We start from the raw sequence: 12,511 nt of genomic DNA, 5'->3' as shown, positions 1-12,511 counted from the left end.
GAATGTTTATTTCTTTAAAAACAACTGTTTTCACTGGAAATTTTATATTTCCTGTAGTGTTATCAGTGAATGCAGAGTTACGTAACAGGAAAGCTGTGCCAAACAAATAGTGAAGTAGCAAAATGTGTAGTCTAAAGGCATAAGAACTTACAGTGTGAAAGATCAAAATCACACAATGTGAAACAGCTGGAATGCTTCACAGAATAGTTCTGGTTTTCAGTAATTTTTGGAGAAGCCTCATTTTTATAAAAATATAGAGCAAAACATTCCCGTTAGAAATCATTAACTCTTAACCACCCCTTCAAACAGAAATCAAGATGTACCACACTTTTTTGAAGCACTGTTATCTTACAGTACCTTCATGTGCAGCTCTTAGAAACTCAAAGAATCCTCATTAAGGTGTGAATTGGTTCGTATTCCATGTGGAGGAACACGAACCAATTCATACCTTAATGAGGATTCTTTGAGTTTCTAAGAGCTGCACATGAAGGTACTGTAAGATAACAGTGCTTCAAAAAAGTGTGGTAAATCTTGACTTCTGTTTGAATGGGTGGTTAAGAGTTAATGATTTCTAAGTAATGTAATTTGGGTAAAAGTTGTTCATGGTGATTCATATTAAATAGCTTAAACCAGCACATTTGCTTCAATTTAACTTATTCATGTATGAATGCAAGTTTCAGCATGCTTCAATATTTTTAAAGGTTTCAGAGCAGGGGTCTGACACCCAAATCAAAAGGGGAGGAGGTATGATGTTTAACAATAATTTGAAAAACTGCTGCAAACACACATTTTAAAACAAACAAAAAGAGAGTTGCTGATACTTTTAACAGCATTCTCCTAACATTTACCTCAATTGCACCAGAATTAAAGACGTGGTAGTAAGTAGGCCTGGCTTGTGCCTGACAAATTCTGTACCTTCATATTTTCCAGCTTTGATAGTGACTGAGAAACCTCTGCAAAGGAGAAGGTGGAATGAAAGAAAAACCCGTCCGCTAGGAGCCATGGAGTTGGCCCCGGGAATGTTTTAAGAAAGGGAAGGAAAAATCAAAACAAACGGTGCCCTGCTGAAGTGGCTGCCAGGAATGCGCTGCCTGAGCTTTGGCACCCAGGACGCCTGAGAAGCGCACCGAGCAGTAAAGCGGCAAGGAGCTGGGCCTGGAGCTCCTTAGTCTGGCTCTCCAGCAGCTGGGCCCCGCCGTGGGAGAGTTAGTTCAGTTTCAGGCCCTGAGTGGCATTTTTTTTCCATAGCTGGAGGGAGGCTCCCGCCGTCCGAGAAGAGAGGCAAAGGGTAGAGCCACCTGGAAAGGGGGCTGCGGCCAACAGGAAGAAGGGAGGAGAGGAAAAGAAAAGTGAAAGTCTCCAGCTAAGGAGCCCTGCCCAAGGGCGGGAGTGCGGACAGGCTGGAAGCAGAGGGGCAGAATCGAGTCGAGTGGAGGGGACAAGAGAGCCCAAGGGAAACGGGGGCCAGGGGAAGGGGAGGAGGCGTGGGTGGAGAAGCTGGGACTGCAAGGGAGGGGAAGGGGAGAAATGGGCGACAGCGAGGAGGGCGAGCGAAAGAGGGGACCAAACCGAGGCGTGAGGGGAGAGGCGAAGCTGGGCTGAAAGCGGCGGGGCGCTGACTCCGGCGCTCGGAGAAGTTCTTCCGCAGGGCTCCGCTGCCCTGTCCCCTTCCTCCCCCGAGCCTCCGCCCGCTCAGCCCCGGCCGCCCCTCCTGGCCGGTGGGGGGTTGTACCCGAGCCAGTCGGCGGGGAAGCGGCCTCGAGTGGGGCTGGCCGGGGCTAGTGCTGGGGCAGCTCCCTCCTGCCGGGTCCCTGCAGGGGAAGCCTCCGGCCGGCCGGCCGGCGTGTACTCTGGGAGGCGAGGGGGAGGCTCCCGCCGAGCGGGGAGGGCGGAGGGAGCTGCTCGCCAGCGCAGGCGGGCGGAGAGCGGACTCGCGTCAGGGTGCGGAGCGGCTTGTTCTCCAGACTCTCCCTGATGCCCGGCGTGACACAGGGGGAGCGCCCGGCCGAGCAGGCGGGAGACTGGACTGGGGGAGCTCGGGGGCTTCTCCTCTAGCAGCAGCCGCCCCCCAGCTGAGAGGGGGCGCCTGGCGTTGTCCCCGCGGGCGGCGGAGCTCCCCGGCCGGGGACCCGACGAATCGCCCCGGCATGGGCGCAGGGTCACGGCAGCTCCCCTGGCTCCAGCAGGGACACCGGCGAAGGATGCTCTGATCCTGGCTTGGGCTTCGGCCATCCTCGGGCTTTTGGGGCTGGAGGAGGGGCTGGGGGTCTGCGCCCTGCCCCCGCCCCGCCTGCAGAGGCAGCTGAAGTCGGGATGAGCTGGGCTCCCCGTGGCTCGCCCGGGGTGGAAACCCCTTGAGGCTGCCCTCGCCTCCGGTGCCCAGAGCCTCTCTCTGTTGTGCGCTCTCGCCAGCCTTGGCCGAAGTGAATGGCCCCCAGTGGATGTGCACCGCACCACTGGCTCTGCAAGGGGACAATGCTAGCCGGGGGGCTGCTGGCCGGCTTCTCCGTGCTCAGCTTCCTCACCTACGGCTACTTGTCCTGGGAAACCCTCGGATCTAGCCTGGAGACCACAAGGGCCGAGCTTGGAAAGGAGCTAGAGGCCAGCGTACCCACCACTCAGCCTCACATCGTTTTCATCCTGGCTGACGATCAGGGATTCAGAGATGTAGGGTACCACGGATCAGAGATCAGGACACCAACTCTGGACAGGCTGGCTGCTGAAGGGGTTAAACTGGAGAATTACTATGTTCAGCCTATGTGCACGCCTTCCAGAAGCCAATTTATCACAGGAAAGTAAGTTTACTGCTTAATTAATTCCTCTCATCTTCTTAAATTTAATGCTGTAGCCTCTTCCGTCTTGAAGGCAGCACAAGCTCTCCAGTGATTAACATAATTAGAAAGAAATTGATCTTATCTTGGGGGGGGGGAGAAGAACCTGTTGATTCACTTGAAAGTTTAATACATTTTTTTACTTGGACAAAAAAGACTTTTCCAGATTACTTTTATAACGGAATAAAGACCTGCACTCTGTAATCTTGTTAGCCAACAAGAAGTCAGCTGAATTACCCACTTCTTAATATAGTAGGAATTGATTTTCCCTTATATACATATAAGTTCTAGTTGTCACTTAATATATTTTGGTACTATGCATTCAGTGATCATCTAGGACAGTTATGTAACTTCCTTAGGGCAGATTGAGTACATGAAGTGACTTAAAGTTAAATTCTTTTTTGGTGAAGTAGAATGAATGTTCCAAGTTGTTTCCATATATATTGCAATGTGCAAATTGTTGCTCTTCTCACTGTGAACCTTTCCTTAAGTGAAGTCTTTCTGTGATGTTATAGTAGGGTTCCACTGAATTTGTGCTATACACAAGCAAGGGGAATGTAGAATTTTGCAGGTATCTGAGCTGCGGTATCTCTCTTCTTACAAAAAGAAAAGGAGTACTTGTGGCACCTTAGAGACTAACCAATTTATTTGAGCATAAGCTTTCGTGAGCTACAGCTCACTTCATCGGATGCTCAAATAAATTGGTTAGTCTCTAAGGTGCCACAAGTACTCCTTTTCTTTTTGCGAATACAGACTAACACGGCTGTTACTCTGAAACCTCTCTTCTTACAATGTAATTGCCACTGTACAAACAGTTGTCTACGGTGCCACCAGAAAAGCTGCCACATGCAAAAATGGGGCTAAAGCTGTCTGACTTGCGCTACCTGGTACAGATTTAAAAAAAATCTGTTAGGTAGGTAATCAATATAACCAATTTAATAGTGTTGGCACAACTGGAAATGAAAAAAAAACAAAACCTGATTTTTAACGAAAACAAGCAAGTGGCCTAATGTTTTTCTTTGCCATGTGAAAAAACTTGATTTGATTCCTGCTCCCAATCTTCCATTTCCCAAACTTGCCAGAACAGGGAATTCTGCAGGGAAATTCACCATCAAGGGCTCTCAAACTATGAACCATATCCTAGTAGAGTTTGTGTCTTGTGGATATCTACCCCCTAGCTCACAGTAATATAACATCCTTGTGGCAACTGAAGTAGTAGTTTGTACAGAAAAGTAATATCGGGTTAATCTTTAATGTGTTTTTAGCTGCCTTTGCTGTAAAGTAGCAGCTGGAAAGAAGGGGTAGAGCCAGCACCATGTGATCAGCCAGTTCTCTGTAGACCACCAGCAAGTCTTCTGCAGACAACAGTTGTGAAACTACTGCTTTAAGAGTGGAATGTCATTCTGCACAACAGTGACTCATCCAGTCATTTAAAGAATGGCGTTGTTGGGTTCTAAAGAAATCAGGGTTCTGTGCAAGCCTTTTTGAGATTCGTGGCAGTTAGAGAAGGAGAAATTGGCGCATCATCAGGGCAAAAGGAAGAAAAACTAAGGAGAGAGATAAGTAACTTAGTTTATTTTACCCTTCCTTTAAAATATCTAATGTAAATAACTTTTTTTTAGGTTAATGAAAAAAAGAGAAAATAAAATGGGTACATTTTTCGGAACCCTACTCTTTTAATCAGGTTGCAAGGAAAGAGAGATCCTGAAAATCTGCCTCTTTAATTTTGGAACCTTGCGAGAGATTTGCCTACACTTCATTCATTTCATTTACTAACAGTCTGCTGGACTACCACCATTCAGACTTTTTTCTTTCCATTCTACTTTCAGAAGAAGGAACAGCAGAAGGAAAAGACTGCTTTACACAAATGAGAAATAGGGGAAGGAAGTGGTTAGGAGAGGCTAGGGCTGGGCAAGATATTAACAATGTAGAGCCAGAAGAATATTGTCATCCCTCTTTTGTATAAAGATGGGTGCCAGAGGTGATATGTTATGATGCTGTCTGCATAGAGGTAAAATAAGAATAAATAAGGGCCAGGACTAGAATACATTAATGACAAAAGAAATAAACCAGTAAAAATTGCTCTCATAATTAAGCCCTTTGTAGTCCTCTTAGGGTTCTACTTTCCCTTTAAATTCTGTGCATAATGTCCCTTGATGTTGATGACTCAAGGTGAGATTGAAAGCCTGAGCCAGTGGGTTTAATGCTACAGGAGATCTGCTCCCATGATAGCTGCATTGGGGCCAAAGGAGGGAGATAAGGCAGTCAGCTTTCAGGAAGCAGGCTGTCCCTAGCTCTGCAGCTGGGGAACCAGGATTGCAACAAAGGACTGGGTGGATCTTTGATTCATACAGTTTTCACTGACCTGCTCTGCTCTTCATTCAGCCCTGGAACTAATTTGATTCCTTCCAAAGGTCCCATTCCTAGTTTGAAATTTCTAAAGATCTCTGTCTATTCTTGCTTTGCTATTTGAGGTACTGTTAAGTTGAGTTGGACAGTAGCTTGTTTATGTTTGAGGTGTTGCCAAGTGGGTATAACTTTGCAGCAAATAAGTTGTGGCAGGCGGGGGTTTCCCCATTGGTATAAGGCTGAACACAAAGGTTTAGGTCCTCTAAAGCTACCAGTATTTCTATGGTGTTTGTTTGGATTTTTACTTTCTCCATAAAAGTAATATGGAAGCATCAACAAGCCAAAATCTCAAATAGGCAGGGCCTGATTAAATTCATTCTAGCGTACTGAAGGAACTAGTTGAAGCAATCTCAGTTATCTTTGAGAATGCATGGTGGATGGATGAGGTCCCAGAGAACTGGGGAAAGGGAAATATAGTAGCTATCTTTTAAAAAGGGAACAAAGAGGACCCGGGGAATTACTGAGTAATCCACCTAACTTTGACACCTGGAAAGATACTGGAACAAATGATTAAATCAATTTGTAAGCATATAGAGGATAACAAGATTTTAAAGAATAGCCAGCACGGATTTGTCAAGAACAAATCATGTCAAACCAAAGTAATTTCCTTCTTTTGACAGGGTGACTGGCCTAATAAATGGGGGGGGGGGTCAGTAGACATGATATATCTTGATTTTTAGTACAACATTTGACACAGTCCCACATGACATTCTCATAAGCAAACAAGGAACACGTGATGTAGATGTAATTACTAAAAGGTGGGTGCATAAGACCTCAACTAAAGAGTAGTTATGGTTCACTGTCAAATGGGAAAGATTATCTAGTGGAGTCATGTGGGGGTCAGTCCTGGGTCAGGTACTATTCAATATTTTCATTAATGGCTTGGATAATGGAATAAAGAGTTTGCTTGTGAAGTTTGCAGATGACATCAGAATGGGAGGAATGCAAACACTTTGGAGGACAGGATTGGCATTCCAAATTACATTGACAAGTTAAAGAATTGGTCTGAAATCAACAAAATGAAATTCAATAAAGACAAGTGCAAAGTACTTCACTTAGGAATCGTTGGCTACGTCGCAGTACTTCTTGAAAGGGCGCGGGGCAGAGAGGGGGAATGATTGAATTGAATATGAGCCAACAGTGTGATGCCATTGTGAAAAAGGCTAATATCATTCCAGGCTGTATTAACAGAAGTGTTGGAAGTAAGACATAAGAGGTAATTGTCCTGCTCTGCTTGGCACTGGTGGGACCACAGCTGGTACTGTGTCCAGTTCTAGTCGCCACACTTCAGAAAAAATATGGACAAATCAGAAAAAGTCCAGAGGAGAACAACAAATATGATAAAAGATTTAGAAATCTGACCTATGAGGAAAGGTTTAAAAAAAAAACAAAAACCTGGGCATGTTTAGTCTTGAGAAAAGAAGACTGAGGGGGGATCTGATAGTCTTCAAATATGTTAAGGGCTGTTATAAAGAGACACTGATCAATTGTTCTCCATGTCCACTGAAGGCAGGAAAAGAAGTAATGGACTTAATCTGCAGCAAGACAGATTTAAATTAGGTATTAAATTTCTAACTGTAAAGGTAGTTAAGTTCTGGACTAGACTTTCAAGGAAGGTTGTGGAATCCCCATTATTGGAGGTTTTGAAGAACAGGTTGGACAAACTCCTATCAGGGATGGTCTAGGTATACTTGGTCCTGCCTTAGCACAGGCAGCTGGACTTGATGCCCTCTTGAGATCCCTTCCAGCCTTACATTTCTATGATTCTATGAATCAGAATATTTCAGGACACATAGCTTGCTGAACTAGAGCTAAGGCAGAAGAGGCGGTTAGGGACTATTTAGAAAAGCTGGACGTGCACAAGTCCATGGGGCCGGACGAGTTGCATCCGAGAGTGCTGAAGGAATTGGCGGCTGTGATTGCAGAGCCACTGGCCATTATCTTTGAAAACTCGTGGCGAATCGGGGAAGTCCCGGATGACTGGAAAAAGGCTAATGTAGTGCCAATCTTTAAAAAAGGGAAGAAGGAAGATCCTGGGAACTACAGGCCAGTCAGCCTCACCTCAGTCCCTGGAAAAATCATGGAGCAGGTCCTCAAAGAATCAATCCTGAAGCACTTGCATGAGAGGAAAGTGATCAGGAACAGCCAGCATGGATTCACCAAGGGAAGGTCATGCCTGACTAATCTAATCGCCTTTTATGATGAGATTACTGGTTCTGTGGATGAAGGGAAAGCAGTGGATGTATTGTTTCTTGACTTTAGCAAAGCTTTTGACACGGTCTCCCATAGTATTCTTGTCAGCAAGTTAAGGAAGTATGGGCTGGATGAATGCACTATAAGGTGGGTAGAAAGCTGGCTAAATTGTCGGGCTCAACGGGTAGTGATCAATGGCTCCATGTCTAGTTGGCAGCCGGTATCAAGTGGAGTGCCCCAAGGGTCGGTCCTGGGGCCGGTTTTATTCAATATCTTCATAAATGATCTGGAGGATGGTGTGGATTGCACTCTCAGCAAATTTGCGGATGATACTAAACTGGGAGGAGTGGTAGATACGCTGGAGGGGAGGGATAGGATACAGAAGGACCTAGACCAATTGGAAGATTGAGCCAAAAGGAATCTGATGAGGTTCAATAAGGATAAGTGCAGGGTCCTGCACTTAGGACGGAAGAACCCAATGCACAGCTACAGACTAGGGACCGAATGGCTAGGCAGCAGTTCTGCAGAAAAGGACCTAGGGGTGACAGTGGACGAGAAGCTGGATATGAGTCAGCAGTGTGCCCTTGTTGCCAAGAAGGGCAATGGCATTTTGGGATGTATAAGTAGGGGCATAGCGAGCAGATCGAGGGACGTGATCGTTCCCCTCTATTCAACATTGGTGAGGCCTCATCTGGAGTACTGTGTCCAGTTTTGGGCCCCACACTTCAAGAAGGATGTGGATAAATTGGAGAGAGTCCAGCGAAGGGCAACAAAAATGATTAGGGGACTGGAACACATGAGTTATGAGGAGAGGCTGAGGGAGCTGGGATTGTTTAGCCTGCAGAAGAGAAGAATGAGGGGGGATTTGATAGCTGCTTTCAACTACCTGAAAGGGGGTTCCAAAGAGGATGGCTCTAGACTGTTCTCAATGGTAGCAGATGACAGAACGAGGAGTAATGGTCTCAAGTTGCAGTGGGGGAGGTTTAGATTGGATATTAGGAAAAACTTTTTCACTAAGAGGGTGGTGAAACACTGGAATGCGTTACCTAGGGAGGTGGTAGAATCTCCTTCCTTAGAGGTTTTTAAGGTCAGGCTTGACAAAGCCCTGGCTGGGATGATTTAACTGGGAATTGGTCCTGCTTTGAGCAGGGGGTTGGACTAGATGACCTTCTGGGGTCCCTTCCAACCCTGATATTCTATGATTCTATGATTCTATCTTAGACGGGTACTGAGAGTGGTTTGTTCTTGTGAGAAGAAATCTTACGGGATATGTACATCCCATGTGTTGGAATATCAATAAAATATACAGAGATAGGAATGTGTCATCGGGAAAGGCTGCGGTGAAATACTACCATTTGACTGACTGCTACATTTAAGAAAAAAAAAAAGAAGAACTTGTGTAAACACCGTAATTAGGAAATGCACTGTGGCAGTCTGAAAATTGTTTCATTTTTGAAAATGTTTTGACATTTAAAAAAAATGCAGGCAGACTATGATGGATGGTATACAAGAAGGCCTTGATAGAATAGTGCAGATCACCCAAACATTGGAAATATTTGAGATACTTTTTTGTATAAAAAAGTGTGTACATATGAGTAAGCTGAACAAATAGTACAATATGCAGTACTTGATTTAGTCACATGTGATACTGCTACCGACTTCCTATTAAAACCAAGGATTACTTTGAAACATGCAAAATACAGTTTGCCAATAGAGTCTTTTTGAGAAATATCAAAATATTAGAATCCAGAGAAGGAGCCTTTCTTTGGATAAAGTATTGCTGAGGTATGAAGCCTTTGGAGGTGATGAGTGTGATGAATGTCATCTGGTACAGCCAAGGGCAGGTACGTGCTTGAGTGAGGTGGTGATGCATCTGCTCTGTCGATAGCCAATTTAATAAAATAATTAGAAAATTAAAGTAATACTATAATTAGAAAAAAGTAATTTATGAGTATAATAGATTCATAAGCTATACATGTTTTTGGAGGCAAAGGTCAATAGTTGCATTTCCTGTGCTGTATCTATGTAGTTGGTTGAAGACCATGGCACTTGCCACCTTTGGCCTAGATAATGCATTGGAATATGCTAGTCTGCTCCCTTGAGAGTCTCTTGACATCCATAGGACTTGGAGTTCCCACTAATCCATTTTGAGGGTCAGAGAGTACTGTGGCTACCAAACGTTGGATAGAATGCCTATGAATCACAGAAACTCTGCACTGAGTTCAAGAATGAGCTTTGCCTTATGGAGGCTAGTCCTTTTGCGGACTTCTTCTGCTCAGTGGGTAGAGGTCTGTGTGCCTGAAGCCAAAGATGTTGAGGTCTCTTTTCTGTGTCCTTGTATGTATCTTTGGGTGATGACTGTAATGTCTATCTGTATGCGCTGAGTAAGGGTTCCTGGAAATAAGGGAGGGAGAGAATTTTTTAAAAAATAGCTGAATTTAAAGAATTCCTTTTCTTGTGGTGTTTTGTCCCTCCACTGTCCTCTGTTCGTGCAGACAGTAATGTCCAGTTAATGGACTCCTAAACTCTAAAATGCAATATACTCTTAAGATATCAAAAGTCTTGTTGTATCACTTTATTTCTAATGCACCACCAATAAATAAATAAATAAACCAAATAAACACATAATGGAGCAAAGCATAGGGTGGCGTGGTGCCTGGTTTTCGACCAGAAAATCTGGTCAAGAAGGGGACTTGACAATGTCCAGTCAGATCTACTGACTGGACGCCCAAAGTCTGGGTACTGCGAGTGGTGGAGGCACTGGGTCATCACCTGCTCCAGCCCTTATTCAGCCAGGCCTGCTTACTACCTTGTCGGGCGACTGCAGCTCCCAGCCACAGCTCCACAGGCAAGTCCCTCCTGACCTGGGGGATGTGGAGGTCAGGGGAAAAGCAGTGAGCGACGGACGGGAGAAGAGGAGTGGATGGGGTGCGGACTCGGTGAAGAGGCGGGGCAGAGGCAGGGTTTTGTGGGGAATAGGTGGGGCAAGTGTGGCATCTCAGGGGGAAGAGGCGGGACGGGGAAGTTCCGGCGCTCCTGCTGGAGAGTCTGGTTTTTAAATATTACCCAGTTGTCAGCCCTACCAAAGCAGTGGGGAAATACACAACATATAAATATGAAAGATTAGTAAGGATAGGGAAGGAGTGATTAGCAGAGTATGGAGTGTAATATGCAATCATATTTTTCATGCATCAGTTTTTAATTATACTTATAAGAACATTGTCTGGTAGTTTAGGCCCAAAACTTGCAACCCAAATATGGTAGCATTGTATAGGATGCAAAATCTGTACCTAATTAGAAAGGTGAAACTGACTGATCAAATTTTCATTGTCCCAGATGTGTGAAATTAAAAAAATGAATGAAACACCATACATGGTCAAACATAAATTATACTTTAGAAATATTCTAGTTTTAAACAAAGAAATTTATTGTTAATTACATTGGCAAGGAATTTTAAATTTGTGATTTTTAATTTGACTTTTTTTCTCAAACCTGGCAAAACCATTTTGGAAAAAAAGAAGGATCTTGTGTAATAGAGGTGTCAGCATAAAAAGTGCATTGTAGACAGTACATATGGGATCTATTAAGACTTGCAAATGCACTTCAAAGTCTATTAATTCAATACTCAACATCCCTTGCACATATCTGTTTGGTAATTGACCATGTGTACTTCTGACATTAATAGTAAGTAGTAAGCTGATGAAGGAATAAACATTGGTAGGCTCTCATGATCAAAACTCTGGTATTTGAATGCATCTTCCCTAAAAAAGACCCTCTGAAGTGAATCAACACTCAGGTTATTGAGTTATGTTTCCTGGGGGGAAAATGGCCTGGAAAGGACGCTGATTAGCTAGATGCAGAGTGATAAAGACACTCAGTTGTATCACCCAAAAGATCTAAGATAGTTTGGGGCTTAAAATTTGAGAAACTAAATTCAAATGCTAGTAGATTACTTTTCGTGTGATAAAAGTAGCTAGTGGTCAACCTTACATACTGCAGCTCAGAAGAGGAAAAATGCCCACTTTGCACCTCTGTTATTTCTTGTATTTTGTAACAATGATCTCAATCAAGATTCCAGATTTTTGTTTTTATTTTAATTTTGTTTTAAATCTGTTCTTCTGTTGTTTTAATAGTTTCTGTTTCCATGTCCAAGTTTGTAATATTAGGGCACCTGCCCATGTTGGAGTAAATTTGTGCTAAAATGTTTAACAGTGTATAGAGGTATTTGAACATATGGCACCCAAAATTTATGATAACTGTTGTGGAAATTCAGTTGAAACTTGCTTATATTTATTGCTTTCCTGCTGCCTATTTAGACCTGTTATATCTGTAAAGAAATGCAGTCTACAGAGAGATTTAGTGAATTAAGCAAATGGTTATAGTAACAATTTATAAAATATGCAATATATGTGCCCACTTTTCTGGTTCTATTGGGAGTGTGTAAACTAATTGTCAGGAAATCACGTATTTATGTGTATAGGCTCTTGTCACCATAATATCTGGCTGCAGGTCAAAAAGGAAATCCCTGGTAGATCTGGGAAACAAATCTAGATTCTAGACTGTCTGAGTTGTAGTTCTGTGTCTTAAGTACAAAACTGTCCTTTCTTATTTAAAATGACTGTTTCAGATTAACTTTAAGTGAATAGGGATTATAAATTCCTTCAGTATACTATGGGCATGTAGGCCTACATTTTTAACTCAAAGGCCAGACACCAATATACAGAAACCACATGGACAAAATTGTACCTGCACAGTTTCATGATTAATACATCTATTTGTGTTAGATGTTCACACAAATAAGAATACACTGTTTTACAAATGGACTTCTGGCCTCCAGTTTGATACATCTGGCCCATACAACATATATTTATTTTGATTTATAAACATCCAGTGCCTATTACACATACTGGGCACTTTGAAAGTTTTTTAAAATTCATCAAACAAAAAAACCGCTCCCAGAAGTCCCATCTCACATAAATAAAAAGAAAATCCACCAAACTGGGAAAAAATCCTTTTCAGGTCTGACTTCCCCTTCACACTTCAGCCTTTCCCAAATCTTTAGCCAAAGGGATGGATAG

General features: G+C 43.5%; 1 protein-coding gene across 1 annotated transcript in view; it reads left to right on the top strand.

Annotated features, from left to right (window-relative positions):
* The first annotated feature begins 1,527 nt into the window (after positions 1-1,527).
* ARSJ (arylsulfatase family member J) overlaps positions 1,528-12,511 on the top strand; it is a 53,050-nt gene continuing 42,066 nt past the window's right edge. Inside the window, exon 1 of the mRNA XM_084625649.1 lies at positions 1,528-2,795. Within this exon, the coding sequence (XP_084481775.1) occupies positions 2,428-2,795 (368 nt within the window). The 5' untranslated portion in view covers positions 1,528-2,427. The remainder of the gene's footprint in view (positions 2,796-12,511) is intronic.

This window comes from Lepidochelys olivacea (genome assembly GCF_965140295.1).
Source record: "Lepidochelys olivacea isolate rLepOli2 genome assembly, chromosome: 4".
In the NCBI taxonomy this organism is placed as follows: domain Eukaryota; kingdom Metazoa; phylum Chordata; order Testudines; family Cheloniidae; genus Lepidochelys; species Lepidochelys olivacea.
Note: the sequence above shows the minus strand (reverse complement) of the source record. Positions and strands in the feature narration are given on the sequence as shown.